Source organism: Vombatus ursinus, unplaced genomic scaffold (genome assembly GCF_900497805.2).
Source record: "Vombatus ursinus unplaced genomic scaffold, bare-nosed wombat genome assembly UNPS02014909.1, whole genome shotgun sequence".
NCBI lineage: Eukaryota > Metazoa > Chordata > Mammalia > Diprotodontia > Vombatidae > Vombatus > Vombatus ursinus.
This window is the reverse complement of record NW_020954687.1, coordinates 6672953-6694543: the sequence shown is the minus strand read 5'-3', so window position 1 is coordinate 6694543 and position 21591 is coordinate 6672953. Positions and strand designations below refer to the sequence as shown.

Sequence of the window (21591 nt, the reverse complement as noted above, 5' to 3'; positions counted from 1 at the left end):
TCCATTCAATCGTTACTGTTGCCTTTTGTTTTCTCCTAAAGGGACAAAAGCTAACATGCACTTTAAATATTACATGTTGCTGGCAAAAAACATAAATATAGCATACTCTTTTTTGTCAAGACAAAGTTTTTCTTATCCTCCATGTTAAGTTCAAAATGCAGACACTATATGTTAAGATCCATTTCCTTCCTTTTGCATTGATGCTGACCTCTAGGTCCAGCACTTCTTTTTTTTTTGGAACTGTGCCTCACTGACCCCTTGCAGTGCTCACGCCTTAATTTTATTCATCTTCCCTAAAGGGACAAGGCACAAGGAGATGTAATGGAAAGGATCCTCCCCCCACCCCCCACTCCCCAAGTCAGTTGATATAATCACAGAATGTAGTCACACATTACAAGGTTTTAATGTTGAAAAAAAAATCATATTAAACTAATTGTAAAATGTTGATCATGCCCAGTAATCCCTTTAAAAATTATGAATGCTTCTCAGATTGAGTCAGAAGGAAACAGAGGAATTGACCAAGCAAAGGAATAAGCCATGCCTCTGGGGGCTTTAAATATTAAAATCCTCAGCAGCTATGCAGGGCAGCAGCAACCTATAGCAGGGCAACTGGTGGAAGGCATTTTCTCTCCTTACCTACCCTCCTTCTGCCCCTATCAGCCACGTGGCTTCAGAAGGAAGCTCCAAAATTATCAGGAGACATTCCATCAAGAATTTGTTAAAGCATTTGTTAGTTGAAGAGAATTCAAAGCACAATGGAGGGAGCAGGGAAGCACTGTATAGCTAGACATGAATAAAGGCGAGGTATTGACTCAGAAAAGGAAACAGCTTCAAGGAACAAGAAGAGTCAACTGTAAACCTAGGGAGCTAATCCTGGCAATTGATTGTGAGCCAGGCTTTGGAGGGGAGCAGACCCTGGGAACTTAGATGAGCAACACACCCAACAAAGATGCTATATCCATGGAAAGCTGGATGAGGATCCAGTGAAGAGAGAAAGAACTTTTAAACCTTAAAGTACTAAGAGTTGTGAGTTATCTTTGCCATATGTATACTACAATTGTACTCAAAATTTGAATTCACTTTTCCCGTAGACATTGTGTATAATTATGAGCAAGTGTGTTCTAGATTTATGGGGGGATGTTTTGTAGATGCTGTTAAGATGATTAAATATCTTTGCTTTGAACTAATTCTGTCTACTAGCTGATTGTTAATGGAAAGCACAGTGATAGGGACTTTTGAACTACAACACTAAGAGCATCTACCCATAGGGTACCCCACAACCCAAGGTAGCAACCACCCTCTGGGGACCTTACGACCTACGGGTGTGATTGTGTTCATTGGAGTATTTTAAAGGAGGTGCCACAGGTAGAAGACATAAGAATGCAAGAGGAAATGAAATTATCTAATGAGATTATCTGTAGTAATATGATAACTCTTGCATAAATTGACAGACTTTGTACTTATGTGATGATGGCTTAAATTTTGACCTGAAGATGGCAGAACTCAGTTGATTTTTAATTATTTTTTTTCTACCCTACCCTTGTCTTCCTACCCAGCCCCTCCCACACACACTCACAGTCATGCTCACAGATTGGTTCCCTAGAGGGATAACTATTCCAGGTTCAAAGTACTTTGTGGGTCCATACTCCTTAATCTGCAGGTCATGAGCCACCACTTGTATGTTCACCTTTTAATTGTCAGCCAGGAGACACAATTCATTAAAAGGAAAAGCATTTATTGAAATGGCTTAGCAGGAAGAGGAGTAACAAAATATTCCCCCCATAAGCCCAGAGCATACTTCCCTATAAATACACAGTGTCGATGGAAGAGAGGGCACACACGTAAAGCCCACTGAGAGGCATACACTCAATTAGTACACATCTTTAGCATTTTGGGGCCTTGTTGGCCTTTCTCTTCTAGTTGTATCCTCCTACTGCTTCCCATGGGTGTAGCATCTCTGCTGGCTGGTTGTTCAACCTGACATTAGCCTTATATTCCTGGGCCTGCTCCATTCTGGGTACTGCTTCTCCTACTGGGTGGGTTGCTTTACTGTGATATCATTGCCCATTATATTGTACTCTGGAAGAGATGCTAAAGAAATGACAAAGAGCGTTCTAAAGACCTACACATATCTTCCAAGGCAGGCTCTTTTCACATCTGTGCCTTTGCCAGAAATAATTCCTCTCCTCAGAGCCCCTTGTGCTTTTTAAGTCCATCAGGGACTTCACCCAGCAAAGTCTGAAAGAGGTAACCCCTTTCCAAGGTGTGAATGAACCACTCCTAGTTTCACACTCCTTATATTCCTGAATAGGGTACTCTCTGGTGTGATCCACTCAAGATTTCATCCCTTTATTATGTTATAATGTAACCATGCAGTATTTGAAAGGGGCAAAATCTTAACACAGCATTGTCCCTGTTACCTGGGAAACTCAATTGATTCTGAGTAGCTGATCATGTTCCCAACCATTGAACACACACACACACACACACACACACACACACACACACACATACACATATATACACATATACACATCGTCGAAGAGCTCTAAATAGAGATAACCATGATACAGTAAGACAATTGGAAAGTTATAATTAATAACTTTTTAAAACTATTTAAATAACAGCATTGTAAGGCTTTTCCAAACTTCTAGAACAATTCTTCTAGAACGAACTACATAAAAGGTGGATGGTTGCTGATGGCTGAACCACAGGCATCCTGAATGATACTACTGCTCACCATCCCAGGGATATGAACTTGAGTTATTTTAGTAGTAGATCATTTTGAGTTAGTTTTCTAGTAGTAGTATTTTAGAACTTGGGAATCATCTTCAACTCTTCACTCTGCCCTACCCCCATATGTTATCATTTGTCAAATCTCACACCCTCTCATTCTTACTCCTTACTTAGACACTAACCACATTATCACCTCTCATCCAAACTGTTATGATTTTCTCCTAAATGATTTCACTATTTCCAGTTTCTTCTCTCTCTAATCAATCCTCTAAAGAACTGTTATAGTAATCTTCCTCAAACCTAGATCTAAAGTTCCAGGGGTGGGGAGCCTGTGGCCTCAAGGCCCTCAAGTTTAGCCCTTTGACTGAATCCAAACTTCACAGAACAAATCCCCTTAATAAAAGGATTCAATCTGTAAAACTGGGGCTCAGTCAAAAGGCTATACCCAAGGCCCTAGAATGCCACATGTGGCATTGAGGCTGAAGTTTCCCCACCACAGAACTCCTCCTGAAATTATTTTATATTTGCTTGTTCTATACATTATAATTACTTATCAGGGTTGTATTACCTACTAGGATGCACATCTTTTAAAGGCATGATTTTCACCTTTATATCTTTAACACTTAGCATTATGGTTGACACATAGTAAGTGCTTAATAAAGGCTTTTTGATTTTTTTTTAATTAAATTGAGTGAGTAGAAATAGCTTTGCAGTGATTCAATCATACTTTTTTTTTTTGCCTGGTCCACCTTTTGACTGAGAGCAAAATTTGCATAACGCCATTCTCCTACAGGTATATATAATATGCAGCTTCCTATGAGGGAACTGTCCAGGCCCAGCACTTTATGCACTGCTCCCTGAGTGGCCTAAATGCTCAAAGGCATCTCCCATACTGGTCCACTTAAGATATTGAAGGCTACTTGAAATGCAAATTTGCACTAGGATAGGGTTAGAAGATTTGGGTTCCAATCCCAGCTAGTCACCATAGTCCTCTATAGACTTCACTTTGTGGTCTTGGGTAAGTCACTTTATTTCCCTAAATCTTACTTTCGTTATTTGTAAAATGAGGTAATTGAACTAGATAGATGGCTTTTGCGATTCCTTTCAGTTCTGGATCCATGATCTTATAATCTGTGAGAGATAGCAAATAAAGCCATAGTTAGCCATTGATTCTTCATCTCAAATTAGTGCATTAAATTGTTTTACCTTGCCTGAAAAGTTGAGACAGAACATAGGCTAGTTTTAAGGGGAGGAAAGACTATGTAGAACAGAGATTCTCAACTTGGGGTGGAAGGCCCATGAATAATTCAATTCAATTTGGTAAATATTTATTAAGCCCTTAGTATGTGTTGGGTATTCTGCTAAACACGCGGTGTACAAATAAGAAAAGGAAAGACAATCCCAAACAGCACCTGCCCTTTAGGAGTTTACAGTTTACAGACTAGTGGGGGGACATACAAAAGGAAGCTGGAAGAAAGGGAGAGGGAAAGGAAAATTCTGGTTGGAGCTCAGTGTTCCACCCTCCAGCCCTCAGATCAAAAAGGAGAAGAGGCTAAGGGAGATGGGAAGTTAACTGAGTCAACCACCAGATAATGAGATTTCAGACGATCAGTTTATACCAGTTGATGCATCTTGTTCAATAAAGTTCAAACCAAGCAGAGCTGCAGATGGAAAGTATAGAGTCGATTTCAAGGGGTCCATGAACTTGGTTGGGAAAGAAATTACACCTTTATTTTCCCTAACTTCTAACCAAAATTTAGCATTTCCTTCAGTTATTTAAAAACATTATTCTGAGAAGGGAACTATAAGTTTCACAGAGTGTCAGTGAGGTCCATAACACAAAAATACATGGAGAACCTCTAGTTTCTAACATGAGTCACTGCCTGGGTCACTTTGGGGCCTCTTGGATCGAGGTAGCATGTATAAAAGTTTTAGTGGTACTGTAGGGGAAATGAAGGCAGCATACAGGGACGTGGACAGCAATAATCTACTTCATCTATTTCATGGTTTTGCCTAGGGCAGGATATACATTCGAGAGGTCACTGGCTAGGGCCAGTCTTGCTCTCTCTGGCTGTTGAACAAAGGGAAACTAGTTCTTTATTATATAGTCTATGGATACTTTCCATCAATAAAGCATTTGAGGAACAAAACCACGACTCATGCCTGCTAAACATTTCCTAGGGTATGGCATTTGGGGCAAGCATTTCTTTTCTGGCAGAGAAAACAATTCCTTTCCCATGGTATGCATGGACAGGCACAGTAGAGGACCTTACCTAAGGCACATGCTCGAGTTCATGAACTCAAGTAAGCAGCTTTTGCTTATTATTATTATTTTTTATTATTTCCATGCTTCAGGGTTCACAGGCTCCCGCTGTGAGATCGACATCAATGAGTGCAGTAGTAACCCCTGCCCCTCTACTGGGGAATGTGTGGAACTATCCTGGGCAAGCCAATATGGAAGAATCTCTGAGTTGCCATCTGAATTCAGCTACCTTCACGCCACAGGTTATGTGTGTCACTGTCAACCTGGATACACAGGTAAGTGAAAAGGGATTACAAGAGACAGGCTATTCTGACACATTCTAACAGATTAGACCAACCAGCCTGGGAAGTATGTAATGAGAACTGCGTGCACCTGAATGTGTTGCTGCAGTGTACTGGGTCCCCCTGGTGGACATGGAAAATACTTTGTTCTACAGAAACTATAAACAGAAAAAATGATAATTAAGCTAGCCGCTTTAACTTTCATCCTTGCAAAACTGGAAGGCAAAGCTGGGAGGGTGGGGGTGGGGGGTGGGGAAGAAGGGGATTGGGCAGCAGATTTGGAGACTAGCACCTCAAGCTGCAAAAGAGCGACTTTAAAAGTAAGAGCAAACTACAGTATTGTTCTGTTATTCCATACCAAAATCTGAAACTCCATCCATTGGAGGTGCTGTCAATAAGTAGATGGATATTCTGTTACAACTGGGACTATTAGTGTTACCCTTTAGGACTGAAGATGTTTGGGGGATTAATGGTCCTGTTACCCCTAGCCCAAAGAAGTTAGGAGGGAGATGGAGAGAAGGGAAGATAGAAGTGAGAGACAAGGTAGCTTGTAGTTAAGGAGTAGATGCTAAGCTACTTTCTCCTCCTCTCACTTCAGTTCTGTGGCAAGTAGTTGGATGCGTCTTTTATTTAATGAATGTGATCACTGAAGGTCCTAATTAATGAATATGCTTGTTGTTTTCCCTTGTTCCCAGACATTAGTCTTTGTCTGATCTTTAGCTGTGAAACAGGTCCTATATAATCTTAAAATTAATAAGAATAGGCATTTTGGGGACATCTAATTCTGTTCTGAAAAGAATAAAGATGCCTCTATTTTTCTTCTCCAGCTCTAAGCATGCATAGTACCTCCTTGTAGGCAGTAGCTATGCAATAAATATCTGTCTCTTGCTTGATTTCCTTTCACCTAATTAGCTCAATGTTATTTACTAATACTTTAAGGAAATGCCTTGAGTCATAAAGGGGAAAAAAAAAAGACTTTCTTCCACATGAAGTTAGGACTTGCTGTAGGTCTGAAGTGGTATTCTGAGTTTGAAGAAGAGAAAATGGGCATGGGGGAGGAGGAAATGCTGAGAGTCAAACAAAGGGATTGCACAGGGTAATATGAGAAAATAATAGAATGTCAAAATATTAAGTATTTATTAAGGATTTAAAGTAGTATATTTGCTTATAAAATGCTGATAATATGAAATTTGGAACAGGTAAGCTTTCTCAGATGAATTTCTTCAATTGACTGCATCTTCAAGCCACATAACGACCAAAAGATAATAAGAAAATAAGATCCCTTCGTATGTCTTTGATTACAAAATGGCATTGCTTAATATAGCAATATTCAGCCCTTATAAGCTCTTCTATAATAAGATACTTCCCAAAAGCATATGTTAAAATCATGCAAAATTCCTTACTACATACAACCACAGTGATAATTATCTAACAATACTCTGGTTATCAATGTCAAGTAAGGTGGGAATTGGGGAGATGAGTGCTCACCAGTGGTGTTTGTCACTGCTATGGACTGCAGAGTACCACTGAGCATCCGAATGGAAGAAAGACCTAGCATAGATGGTGAGGTCTTCCAGACACATCTATTTGTAAGTAACAATGTTCTGACTGCATTGACCAGATGTATCTGTTGTAGGTAAAAGTCTTCTTATTGCAGTGAGCCCCAGAATACTATGGAGTCTCCTCTGTAAAATCCATGACCATTCCAAAGAGATAGGCCACTTGATTATTTCCACTAGAGAGATACCAACAAGAATTAGTGTTCTTTCTTCTAGTTCAATGGAATTTTTTTAAAATGCAAAAGAGAACTGACCAAGTTCTTCCACCCATTTGAATTGCACTTGTTGGCAAATGCCTACTACTCCCCCCCCATAAATGGGTGATTGTTAAATTGGTGCTCTCACTTGGAAGGAAAGGGGGGGGGCAGCAAACCACTACTGCAAAAAATTGTTTTCAAATTAAGTCTATTATAGGATAATCTGTACAAATGAATGAGGGCTCAGGAGGGAAGAGGATGGTTTGGGGGACATCAAGAGTAGAATTCTTTATCACAATTTGGGGGAGAGGAGAGGGGAGAACCTCACCAAAGATGACTTCTCAGCTTTTCCATTTTATACAGGAAAAGTTCCATCTCTAACATGTTTGTTTCCCTTACTTTCCAAGTTTCTAGGGAAGTGATTAGTCAGGAAAATAAGGTGTTATGTGTTACTGCTGTTTCCAGATATATGCTTTTGCTTCTTTGAGTATTATAATGGTGGAAGGGGCAAAAGAGGGAGATAAGGAAAGGGAGAAATCATCTGATTCATCCCATAGCTCATTTTGGACCACTTCTCCTGGCCTTGATTGGACTATGAGAAACTGTCCTTTGCCTAGATAGTCATGACTTCTCACAAAGAACAAAGATACCACATTGTTCATGGTCTAAATTTCTGATTTAAATCTTTACTGTCCTGGGTCACTCTCCAGAATCTAAATCATACCACAGAATCTAAAACATATAGTAAAAACAGGCTAACATTCACGTAGAACCTCTCACTTAGTACTTTATTATGTGAGTGTGTTTTGCATCTATGGGAAGGGCCAGCAGGTCCCAACAAAGCCACATAGGAAAAGTGCCTATAATGCAGATTATAAAATGTAACTAAACACTATATAAATCATTTAGTAAATCCATCATTAACCAAGTCATTATAATCATTGAGTACATCTATCAGCACATGTATCTTGGACAGGCAACACAAATGAGCAATGAACTGAGATCAACATTGACTAGGCTAGACTGCATTTAGGGAATCACCTAGTACTTCAGCAATCCTGAGTTGCTCCCTAACATCAAAACCCATCCTTTTTTAACAATAATATTCTCCTGGTGATGCTATATGGTTGTGACACATGGAAAACCATGATCTCAGAGAAGTCAAAATTCAAGCTGAGCTAAAAAGCAATGAAAAGAGCCATTCTGGACTTCAGTATATTACCAGCAATGCCTTGAAAGCAGGAAACAGCATAAAAGTCATCATCAAGAAGCCATTTATGACCATAGATTTGTCATATGGAGAAAATGAAGGGTGACAGATGGAAAGCCTAAATGTACTGCTATCTGCAATTTTTGTCCAATGTTTCCAAAAACCTTCTATGAAAGATCCAACCTTGGATCCTTTGATCTTTTGAGAACTTTCTTCATAATACTCCTTAAATATTTTATCCTCATTTTTCAGATAAAGAAACTGAGGCTCATAAAAGCTAAGTGACTTGAAAAAAGAGACTATTTCATTGTTCATCCTTGTATCCCCATTACCTAGCATATCGTTTGGCACATAGTAGGTACTTAATCAGTGCTTATTGCATTGAATCCAACTGTTAGAGCTGGGATTCAAACCAAGGTGTCCTAATACAATGCTTTTGTCACTGCTATGCTGCCTCTCTAAGTAATCTGCATCATTAAAATTATTAATTTAATAATTTAATTAATAACAATTACAATTAATCATATAAAAGTATTTGATTATTAAAATTAAAATTGGGAAGAAAGCTTGTTCTCTTTTAGTGTTGTCTTTCATGGTCATAGGCAGCAAAATCAAATTTCATACTTTTGCTAAGTACAGATTCCAGAACTGTGATTTTTATCATATGTGAGTTGAAAGGACAACAACATTTTTAAATGTCTGGAATGTCCACAGAAATAAGATACTAAATATGCACTGAATTTAGCCCAAGGTACCAGAGTCAAAGAGGTATTGTTCATTTAGAAAATTCTAGCGGAAATAGAATCACAGAATTGTTCTGGTATGGGACAGAGTTTGAAGGCACCACAGAGGTCATTTAATCCAATTTGTACCCCAACAAGAATCCCTCTATAACATCCCTAACAAGAAGTCATTCAATGTTTGCTTAAAGGACTCCAATTTTGGGAAGCCTACTGTCTTTAGGGATATCCTATACTACTTCTGGAATTTTGGGGGGAGGGGAGTTAGGTCTGGACTTGAGATCTCACTATGTTTAACTAGGTGGCACAATGGATATAGCATTGGACTTGGAGTCAGGAAGACCTGAGTTCAGATCCTATCACAAATATTTAGTAGTCGTATTACCCTACCTATCACAAATATTTAGTAGTTGTATTACCCTAGGCAAGTCACTTAACCTGTGCCTCAGTTTCCTCATCTATAAAGTGGAGATAATAATAAAACCTACCATCCAGGATTGTTGTGAAGATAAAATGAGATGATATGTAAAACACTTTGCAAACCTCAAAGAGCTATATAAATCTAGTAGCAGTAGCAGTAGTAGCAGCAGCAGCAGCAGCAGCAGCAGCAGCAGTAGTAGTAGTAGTAGTAGTAGTAAAGGGAACTCTTAGAGTGCAAGCAATTCTGCAATCTATAGTCTGTTTTGTGACTTTCTCAGGGTCATCTAGTCTGTATGTGTCAGATAAAGATAGGAATAAGGACTGTGATTTCACTAGTGTAGGGTGCTCCTGGGTGAAGAAATTCCCTCCACCGATGTAGATAGGCACCTTCTCTACAACATATAATCTTAAGACAGTTACCTGGATCACTGAGAGGTAAGTGAGCTGCCTAGCTTCACGCAGTCATTATGTGTCAGTGGGAGGACTTGAACTCAGGTTTTTCTGGCTTCAAAGCCAGCTTTCTATTTGCTGCAATTTGCTGCTTCTCAATATAAAATAAATATGTAAACGAAAGTGGACAAATAATTATGTAAATATACCCAATAAAATCCTCTCAGACACATGTAGTAGTAGTCAATTTCAATGTCATCTGTTGGCTACAGTCATATAAAAAGCATATATTAATATGCCAGGTCAACTATTTACTATGATTTCCTGTTATTCTTTCTAAGCCAGTGAGTATGAATTTAATAACGCACTACTCTTTTTAGATAAAATTACTGAGACTAAGAGATGGCAAGTAGAGTTTGTTATCCATTAGTAAGGAAGAGGTAGCTCACGTGAAAGATAACTTACTTCTTGGCTGTAGGGAATTTGTGAGGTGGACATTCCTTCTACCAACTAAGCCATTCATTCACTGTAATCTAGAATCATAGATACAGAGTCTGAAAAGACTTTAGGGAATATTAATTCTAATCCCATCATTCTATAGATAAGCAAATTAGACACAAAGAGATCAAATTTTTGTTCAAAGTCACAGAATCACAGGATCTTTGAGTTGGAAAAAAGTTCAGCAGTGATCAGGTTTAGCCCAGACTTGAAAAATAATTCAATCCAATAAACATTTATTAAGTGCCTATTATGTGTTAGGCACTGTGCTAAGCACTGGGAATACACTTAATCAAAAGAAAGAGTCTCTGCCATCAAGGAGCTTACACTCTAATGGGGTGAAACAACACACAAAAGGAGGTAGGAAAGTGGAGGGCTGAGTGGGACACCAAGGGATACCTGGCTATTCCACACTTGGATGGCTCTGAATGTTAAGAAGTTGTTCCTGGCATCAAACCCCAGTTGTCTTTCTGTCATTTCCATCCACTCACTGCCCCCTGGACTTTCCCACTGGGACCAAGGAGATCTAATGCATTTACCATCCAATATCCTTCAGATAATAAAAGCTGTCTAAAATGTGCCTCCCCCAGTCTTCTCTCTCCGGGTTGTTCTCTTCTGGATGTTTGCTAGCTGATCCATGCCCTTCCTAAATCCAGATGTGGTTGAACGAGGGTAAAGCATAACAGGCTAGCAGCGTCTCAGTTCTGGAAGCAACGTAACCCAAGATCACATTAACTCTTTGGCTGTGTGCTAATAACACCACTGACCTCTCAGGGCTTCTGTGAGGATAACAAGAGATAACGTATACACGCTATATAAAGGGTAGTTATTTTCATCCTCCTCCTCCTCAACAACAATTACAAGTAACAATAATAATCACAAACACAACAATTTTTTAATATTTTTGTGTCACCACTTACAATGTCCCTGAGAACAAGGCCTATTTCTTATACTTCTTAGCATCACTGTAGTTAGTGCTCCTTATAGTTTCTGGAACATAGTAGGTGGCTTCATGCTTGATCTAGTTGCTTATCTAATTGTCATTTTCCACTGAAAAAGATTCTTTTCTTGACCTTATATTAGAAGGACATTATTCATCCATTCACATAGATAATGATTTTGTCTTTTTAATCTGCACATTTTCTAGAGTAGAGACATTTAAATATTATTTACAAAGGCATTAAATGCATATGGAAGACTCTGCCACTGGCTGAAAGGTCAAACTTTTCACTTCTGTGCATGTTCATTTAATGGAATGTTTATTGACATTTCCAAATATCCTCCCCCCTCCCCCATTTATGTTTGGCTTTTTGGTATCTTTTCAATACTCATTTATTTCCATACGAATTTTTAAATGGTACTTATATTAGCAGATTTTAAATGTCATGGCTTCTGATATCCACTACTAACACTGTAAAACTAGCACAGATAGGCCTCATTTTAAAATAATGTCTATGCTCCTAAAAATCTGCTGTTCATAAATTGATGGAATCTTTGTGTCAGAGATATTTGTGGTACAAAGGATATGAGATAATGTATAAAAGTACCACATTTCATTTGGTTTGAGCTTCCAGACTGAAACCTGGAAAAAATGTTTTTCCTTAGGAGAGTCCAGTGAGTTGGCACCACCAACATCAACATATGAACATTGGTTATAGTGCACAAGAAAGATTTATTAAAAGAAAAATAAAAATCAACAAACTTTTATATTCTGCAGCAGAAAAATCATAGGAAACTGAAGGGCTATAAAACCCCAATTTCCCACAAATTTTCCCTAATATTGTTTAAAGCTCCTAAAGGATAAATCTTTCTTTTTATTGGATGAGATGCTTCTCCAGAGGTCTATTGTGCTCCATCTGTTACCATGATACAGTCAAACTGGTGTTCTTAGGATTCCCCACACATAATACTGTATTCCATTTTCTATCTTCCTGACTTTGCACATGCGTGGAATGTGCTATCCCCTCACTTCTCTTGAGATTTCCTTTTTTTTTCTTCTTCTCAACTGCTCATATAATACCTACATGAAGCCATTCCTGATTCACTTGGTTATTAGTGTACTCCTGCCCCCCAAAATGTTTCTTGTATTTGTTGTTGTTGTTCAGTTGTTTCATCATGTCCAACTCTTTGCAACCCCATTGGGGATTTTTCTGGCAAAGATGCTGGAGTTTGCCCTTTGCTTCTCCAGCTCATTTTACAGATGAGGAAACTGAAGCAAACAGGGTTAAGTGACTTGGCCAGGGTTATATAGCTAGTAAGTGTCTGGGGCTAGATTTGAACTCAGGAAGATGTCTCTTATTTATTTTATACACAGACACACATATATGCATGTATATATATACATATATGCATGCATTTTTGCATATATACATGTGTATGTATGTATATATATGTATCTATATCAATATCTAAATAGAAAGATAGATAGATGGATGAACTGATTTAGGCTTATGTTGTTTCCCTGATAGAATGGAAGCTCTTTGAAGGCAAGGGTTGTTTTATTTTGTCTTTGTATCTCTCGTACCTAGCAAAGTTTCTAGAGCATAGTTGGTGCTTAATAAATGCTTGTTGGTTGATTGATTGACACTTGGCTTATCTAGTCTTATCAGGTCCTTCATTTCTGTAGCTGCTAGTGAGTTTGTTTCTCTGGTGTGGAATATCATTATGCTGAAATATGCTCTCTGTTCCCAGGGCTACCTTCTTTTAACAGGGTGGTCAATTAATTACCCTGTCCTCCAGTGAGACTGCTTCTCTTCTGGGTTAGCACCTTTCTTTAACCATCCAAAGTCGCCACACATCTCAGTTACTAGGCAGCAGTAAACAAATTGCCCAAATCTTTCAACAACAAAGATATAGGGAATAAGGGGGAAAGAAATAAACATTTATATGGTGCCTAGGATGTGACAGGACCTGAGCTAAGCACTTTTTTAAAAAATCAAACATCTAATTTGGTCCTCACAACAATTGTGTGAGGTGGGTGCTGTTATTAATCCCATTTTACAGTTGAGGAAACTGGGAGTAAGTGACTGCCCAAAGTCATAGTTAATAAATGTCTCAGGCTGGATTTGAACTCAGATCTTCCTGACTCCAGGCTTGGCACTACAGGTTTTGAATCCTGGCTCTGCTATTTATTGACCGTGTACAAATCACACACACACACACATACACACACACACACACACACACCCCTCACCTGACTAAGTTGGGGAACCAGTTGGAGAATCTTTTCAAAACTTGGAAGATTAGGGAGAAGTCCCTTGGGAAAAGTATCACCAAGAGTGGAGTGGAATTATACTAACAGAGAAGGGAGTCAAGGCCAATGATGCTTAGACAGCTATGTGCAGAAGTAGTATTCAAAGTGGGCAATAGTGCCCTGAGAGAAAACACAATAACCTTTCCCCGAGGTGAGCCTCTGGCATTCATAGGCAACTGAGCTGTAAACATGGAAGGAGTCCATGAAGGAATCCCTGTCTCAATGGTTTATTGTTAGAGCTCTGGACTGTCTGAAAGAGCTGTAGTTGATGATCAGATTATAAATTTCTCCTCATAATCAATCAACAAACATTTATTATATGGCTACCTTGTGCCAGGCACTGTACTAGGTGGTAAGAATACAAAGATAAAAATCAAACAGATCTCTCTTGCGAGCGCATTCTCTCTCTCTCTCTCTCTCTCTCGATGTAACGTGGTAACATCTCGAATTATCAAGGAGAAATCCTCATTATCCCTCTCCTCAAAACCTTGACTCTTCCAAACTTCCCTGCTTCTGTCAAAGGTAGTACCAATTTTCCAGACTTTCAGTGTCATCCCTGACTTCATTCTCCCTCCCCTCACATATCCGTTAAATTTTCCAGTTTCCACATCATCTCTAGCATCCCACCCTTTCTCTCCATCCACATAGCCAAAACCTTTGTTCAGATCCTCATCACCTCTTACCAAGTTTAAGGGTCAACCTTTTAATTGGTCTCCCTCCCTCAACTCTCTTCCCGTGACAGAACATCCTATACTCTGCTGCCAAAGTAATTTTCCTTAAGCACAAATCTGACCATGTGGCTCAATCAACTCTGGCGATTTCTTGTTACTCCTAGGTCAAATATAAACTCATCTGTGTATCTTTTAAAGCCCTTCAAACATGTCCCCAGTTTAGTTTTCTAGCCCCACACTGTGCAATCCAGACAAACAGGGTTTCTCCTTATTTCTCATGCACAACACTCCCACCCTCCCTCTTCCAGGCTTTTTCACTTGTCTTGAATGTCCTCATGCCTTGAATGTCCTCCTTCCTTACTGCTACTTCATAGAGGCCCCTGCTTCCTTTATGATAAAGCTCAGGAAGTCGTTTGAACCCAAATTTGATTGTTCTTCCCTCTAAACTGCCTTGTTTACATACTAATTTGTATATATTCATTTTATATTTATGATATATATATATATGTATATGTATTTTATATATATACTGGTTGTTTCTCCCATTAGAATCTAAGTGTGGATTGTTCCGTTATTTGCATTTATATCCACAATGCCTGCCAAGGATGTAGGAGGTGCTTGGTAAGTGCTTATCTTTTGAGACTAGATTTGAAACCAGGTTTTCTTGACTCCAAGACCAGTTTACTCTATCCATTGATGTAATTAGTAGAGTAGGAGCCAGAAAGAGTAGAGTTCAAATGCTGCCTCATATACTTACTAGGTGTGCGAACATAGGCAAAATAATTAACTTTTCTAAACCTCAGTTTCATCATCTGGAAAATGTGGATAAAAATAACACCTGCCTCCCAGGCTTGTTGTGGGACTTAAAGGAGATCATGTCTTTAAAATGCTTTTTAAGTCTTAAAGTCATAGGTAGGTAGCTAGAGAGATAGCTGTAAGTAATAAATATATATAGATATAGGGATATATATGTATATATTAATATATGTAAATGATGTATATATGTATTTTTTCTCTCTCCTTATATATCTATAATAAGATATAGCATACTCGATATACACTGCTTACCTATACTAAGAAGTATCTATATGTCTATATCCCTATATCTCTCTATATTTGTTAAGAATCTTTATCTTTATTTATCTATGACTTTATGGCTTACAAAATACTTTAAAGGCATGACATATAAATATATGATTATATCTTTATATACTTGTTATATATCTCTATAGGTTGGATATTATTATTATTATCATTACTCTGTGTTGTCCTTATACTTATGTTAAATTTTATAATTTCAGAAATGGTTGAACTTCACTTTTGATCTTTCCTTTTCAGTGGCTTTTAACCTGTTTGTTTTTTTAATTTCTACCTCTCATCTTCTCTGTCAAGAATGCAAAGATCTGTCAAAAATCTGTAAAGAAATTTGGTGTTGCTTAGTCATTTTCAGTGATGGCTGACTCTTCACAACCTTGTTTAGGGTTTTCTTGGAAAAGATACTGGAGTGGTTGGCCAGTTCTTTCTCCAGCTCATTTTACAGATGAGGAAAATGAGGCAGACAGAGTTAAGTGACTGCAGAGTCATACAGCTAGTAAGTGTCTGAGGCCATATTTGAACTCAGGAAGAGAAGTCTTCCTGATTCCAGGCCCAGGACTCTATCTAGTGTGCCACCTAGCTGCCCTATTTCTATAAAGAAGTACTTTAAAAAAATAGGGGATCTTGATTTTTGAAAGAAGTCCTTTGTAAATAGAATGCCTCAGTGCTTGAATGATCACTCTTTTCATTATATATTCCTCAATTTTGGATTTTTATATGCTGAATTTTCTTGAAAAGAGCTATACATCTCCCTTTTATGCACTGGAGAGAGTACTGCAGAGATTACTGGAATAATCTTTTCACTGAAACTCAAAACAAAGCCTAGAGAGCAGACTGCCCAGGCCCGGTGTCCCCCACTCCTCCTGGATTTAGCAGTGAGCTGAGTAGGCGTTCCTAGTTCCAATGTTTTTGCAGAACTGGAATAAATGGGCCAGTTGAACCCTTAGAAGAACTGACCTTTTTTGGTTGGCTTCCCAGAGTGAGGCCACAAGGGTTTTGTTGACATGGATGAATGTTTTCAGGTTCTGTTATTCATTTTGACTGTCCTTGGCTTTTCTCCCTCGGTGTGTGAGAAACTGATATGATGAGTTAAATGCTTCTTCTGACACAAGCGAAAAGGGGTAGTATCATCCAAATCTCTCACAAGGAAGCAAATGCTAATGAAACCAGAAACACAGTAGGGAAAAGACTCCTATTTACTCTGAAGTTATCTTTATTTAAACAGTGGGGAGTTTAGATGAAGATTACTAGATGAGTAGATTTATTTTTTAGTAGATTGTTATCACTGCAGCCACAGGTATAACTACATATTTTTTTTCTCTCTCTTCCTTCCTTTTGATTCATAGTTCATATTTGGTTCCAGGTTATTCCCACAAATTAGTGCCTTCAAATTACATTTTAGAGGTTCTGAGTAAAAAAAAAATTAAATCTCCTGACAAAAATAATGAAAGAAGAACACACCTTCCACCTCCTACCCCAGGCTGCAGCTACGTTAAATTTCAATCGTTTTCAACTCCTCATAGATGAGTCTGACACCTTTTCTTAGCAAGAATCTAGGCTTGATGAGGCCTTTTATAAATGCAGGAGCACGTCACTTCTTGATCCTTCCTGAAGCTGAGTGGGCTCATGTTATTTTCATTTCCTTTCCTTATTATTAACTTGAAGATGACGTGATGAGAAAAACCATCAACCTGAGAAAGACACTTTGCTTTCCACTTTTTGGTAGTCAATCTGGACTAAGCTAGGTAAGAAATCCTTGTTTTCTGATGTGTGAAAAAGCAGTGTGATCTTGTCCATGTGTACAGAGTACAAGTGTATGCCTTTAGTGACCTTGCAGGATTTAGTTAAAAAAAAAAAAAAGGAACACTGAATCAAATCAGTTTTGTTAATTAATTCAGGTCAGATGAGACTTCCCTCCACTATTCCAGACATATAACAAATAGGTATATAGGGTGTTCAGGGAGGTCTAGTAACTCTGGTGGAAGGCTTGCCGAGTCCTTTTCAGGGTTGCTCATCCACCTTTGGTGTCTACCTGTCACCCAACTCTCCAAGTTGTCTCCAAGAAGAGCTAGTATGCACAGTGGCCACACCCCAGGAGAACTATCTTAGCAGACAAGGTTAAACCAGATTGAGGGTAACTAACAGGCCTCAAATCCATCTGTGAGTTAGGGGAAAAAGACTTACCCTGGTGGAATGGGCAAATGAAAACAAGTTGTTCCAATGGCTACGAAGGCATCTGAAACAGGCACTGTGGAGTGCTTAGAGTTTGGTCAGACAATGAAGACACCAAAGTCATCCTCTGAATCCCAGGCCTTCGCCAATCATCTTGACTTTTGTCTTGCCTCTGGACTTTGACGACTCTGGAAGAGAATTAGGCTGACAACTTTGTACAACTCTGCCTCACTTAACACCAATTCACATTTGAGTCAAGATATCTGCCTGTGATGTCATTGATCCTCTTCAAAAATGAAAGACAAACAACAACTAACATGCTGTTGACTGGTATATCAATGGAAACAGGAGGCAATGGTCATTTATAAAGAAAGTCAATATTCTAATTATTTTTACATGGTGATATCGAAATGAGTAAAAATACTCTAAACAGATATCAATATTGTTGATATAGAGAACAGTGGGAGGGGAAAAGGAAGAAGCTTAGGTCATAAAGGTGAAATATAAGGGATAACTTCCTACAGATGAGGAACCAAGTAAAGATGAGAAGTCTTCTTAAAATAGGGTAAGTTCTCAGTCTTTGGAAATACCTTAGATATGGTTTTACCTGAGAGTCAGAAGATGAACAGGATAGGTCTTGATTCCATTTAAAACATTCAATTCAGGTCAATTAAAAAATATTTAAAGCTTATTATGTACTAGCTATTGTACTAAGTAGATACAAAATACATGTACACACACATATACACACACACACACACATATGCACAGACACACTCCCTGCTCTCAAGGAACTTATAATCTATGAAGGGACATAAAATGTAGCCAAACAAGTAAATACAATGTATATTTAAAGGAATATAGAATATTTTCAAGAAATACATAGTATTTTCAGTGGGAGATCAGAAAAGGCCTCCTGAAGAACCTAAGATGTGCTTCGAAGAAGTTAGGGATTCAAAGGAGCAGCCAGGTGGTGCAATGGAGAGAGTACCAAGCCTGGAGTCAGGAAGATCTGGGTTCAAATCCAGCCTCAGACACTTGCCAACTACGTGATCCTTGACAAGTCACTTCCACTCTATTTGCCTCGATTCCTCATCTGTAAAATAGAGGCACACTAGAGAAGGAAATGGCAAACCACTCTGGTATCTTTGCCCTTAGAGCTGGACATGACTGAACAACAACAAAGGGAGCCTAAGAGGAAGACATGTTGGGGGGAAGCAGTGCATTCCAGGCATGGAAGACAACCAGAACAAAAGTACAGAAATGGAAGCTGGGACGCTTCCTGTAGGAAAGAGCCTACAGGCTAGTTTGCATACAGTGGAGAGTGCCGGAAAGGGATGAACAGGAAATAAGATTGGAAAGGTAATTGGGAACCAAACTGGAAGCTTCACAGGTTGGGCTGAGGATTTCGTGTTTTATCCTAGAAAACACAGGGAGTCACTGAAGATTTTCGAGCAGGAAAGAGACATGGTTGGTAGTATATTTCAGAAATATCAATTCGGCAGCTGTCTGGAGCATGGATTGGAAACAGCAAAGATTGAAAGTGAGGAGCTAAAAGCATCCTTAGAATAGTTTATAATAGATTTCTTAAAAGCTCAGTAAGGTAGAGGGGAGGAAATGCTAGAATAGGAAGCAGATGACTTAGGGTTTATAGCCAGTTTAGTCCCTTTACTCTTTCTATAACCTTTGGTCAATTATAAACTTTTTTGTATCTCTTCTTCCTGTAAGCTGCTAGAATAGTGGAGTACTGGGATTGGGTGTCAGAGAACCTAGGTTCAATGCTTTTTTGCACAAAAGGGATAACAACCAGGGGGAAGTGAATCCTCATTCTGGGGTAAACTAATGAAAAGATGACAAAGAGCAACCTTGAGATGCTATATGAACTGTACATACTTCACTTTTATTTTGTATCTCCAATTGTGCCAGAGGTTTCTTTCTTTTCTTTCTGAATATGACCATCTTTGTGATTCCCTATAATAATAGGCAGATAGAATTAGAAATAGTTCAAGTCCCTAGGTAACACTTGGGTACTGTAAAATATTGAGGTGAGTCCATTGGAGTTATGATTCTTCATGAGTGCCTCTCTGAACCCACGTTCTTCCTGGAGAAATATCAAATAGTTTTGTTTTTGGCAAAAGCATCATCCTTTGGATGAGAGGTTAAACAGAGGCCAGGGCCACTGATACATCCACTTCTTTGAATGAGTTTTAACTCCAATGACCTGGCCAGGCTCCAACACTATTCATTACATCTTGCCTGTCTAATTTGCCCTTGAAATTTTAATTGGATGTGGCATTCCACTTCTTGTCTTAACCTACTTTCAGAGCGTTGCTTGGAGCAGTCATCCAGCTGCAGCATTTCACTTAAGATGTAATTCAACTTATCTAGTTGCTGAGGGTATCCCCATATCTTTTCCTCTTCCTCCCCCAACCCCACAGAAGCATGAAGAATCTCAATGAATTTATTCCAGTGGAAAGATTTGAACTCTTCAGAAAAGAGGTACCAGAAAAGAACAGTAGATTATTATTCAAAGTAGGATAATCCAATTCCTCTGGCATTTTTTTTTATACCACAGCCATTAGAAAAAAAATGAAAAAGCCAGGCCATCCACTGAATACTAAACTCCAACTGTAGTCGAGTTCTTGAAACCCCCAAAAGGTGAAATGCTATAAGAAATTAAAACACCAGGGAGCTTTTTGCTTTCCATCCCCTATGAAGCCTTTTTGCGTTTGATTTCTTACAGCTAACTCTTGGGCACTTTGATCCATCTTGTCTGGGTGCCTCGTTGTGCCATGTTGCATAAAACAAAGCAGTGTGACTGACAGGGCCCAGGAGCCATGGAGGGCATGGGTCTGGGGCACATCTCTTCATTTAACTGTACTTTGTGGTGATATTTTTTGCATAAAGATCATGTCCACTTAAAAGATAAGAAGGAAAGAAGCAGTTTCTCAGGTGATTGTAACAAGCTCCTGTTTCCAGGGAAAGAATACATTTGTCATTCTGAAATTCCATTTTTGGTTGCTTTAATATGCATTCTGACTACTACCTTGTTTCTTTACGTATTCTTAGAATTTTACAATATAGATTTAAAAATCTTCACTATCCTTCATTTAATCAATACTAGCTAGTTGCTTTAAATTGTTTCCATGAGGTGTATTCCCTCTTTTTTCTCTCCCTAGCTCATTATTTTTAATAAAATCATGTCTATACCTGAATGGGAAAGTTAAGAGGAATTATCAGCTAATTTGAAGGAATCACTGCTATTGGGAGGGAGAGAGGAGTCTTGTCCTAAATTACTAAGAATATTGGCCTTCAGAGCTCAAATTCATTATTGAATTCTGGTACTTTCCTCCAGATCATACCCTGAATAGAGGCAAGTTTAGTTTGTAAGATCTACTAGACTCTAAGTTCCATGAAGGCAAGGACTTGGGTATTCTCTTCTTTTTATCCCACAGAGCATCCTGTCCCATGCTTTGTATACAGTAAGCATTTGATGCGTATTTGTGCAATTGATTTGTTGAGCTGCATCTATGTTGACAGGATAACCAAATGTTATTCCACTTGCCCTCTTACAGAATAAGGAGTAATTATCACTTCTCTGGGTTTACAAGTGATGCCCAGCAAAGGTTTTCTCCATGGAGAATACAGGCATTGATCCGTGTTGCATTTATGCAGCCATGTCACCTTTCTTAAGCAAAAAAAAAAATATTAATTTTCATGTCCTTATTATTGAGTTCTCCAGAAGCAAAGTCTACCATTGATTTTGGTGAAACCTAGTGTCTATGGAAGATGATTGAAGACACAGTAAGTTCTAGCCTAGCAGTTTCCAGCTGACTGCATAACTCAGTGCAACAGTAATGATTGTCATCTTTCTTCTTTTATGTTCATATGTGAGATTTTTCTCCCAGGAAAAGAAGGTGCTTAAACAACATGCAAAGAAATTATGTCTGCTGCTTTACAGCAAAAACTTGAACATTGATGGGCAAAAAGCAAATGCATATTTACAACCTGGCAGAACTGTTGAACTGGTTAAAGCTTAATAACCTTCTATGAGCTTTGGGAGTAAACTAGTCTCTGAAGGCAGCTCTAGCGCTTTACATTCACAT

The 21591-nt window shown here is 38.6% G+C and overlaps 1 protein-coding gene across 1 annotated transcript in view; it reads left to right on the top strand.

The window, feature by feature from the left end:
• Nucleotides 1-21591, top strand: part of CRB1 (crumbs cell polarity complex component 1) — a gene marked incomplete at its 5' end in the record, with an annotated part of 168566 nt that overhangs the window by 43708 nt on the left and 103267 nt on the right. Inside the window, one exon of the mRNA XM_027843360.1 lies at nt 5092-5274. Within this exon, the coding sequence (XP_027699161.1) occupies nt 5092-5274 (183 nt within the window). The remainder of the gene's footprint in view (nt 1-5091; nt 5275-21591) is intronic.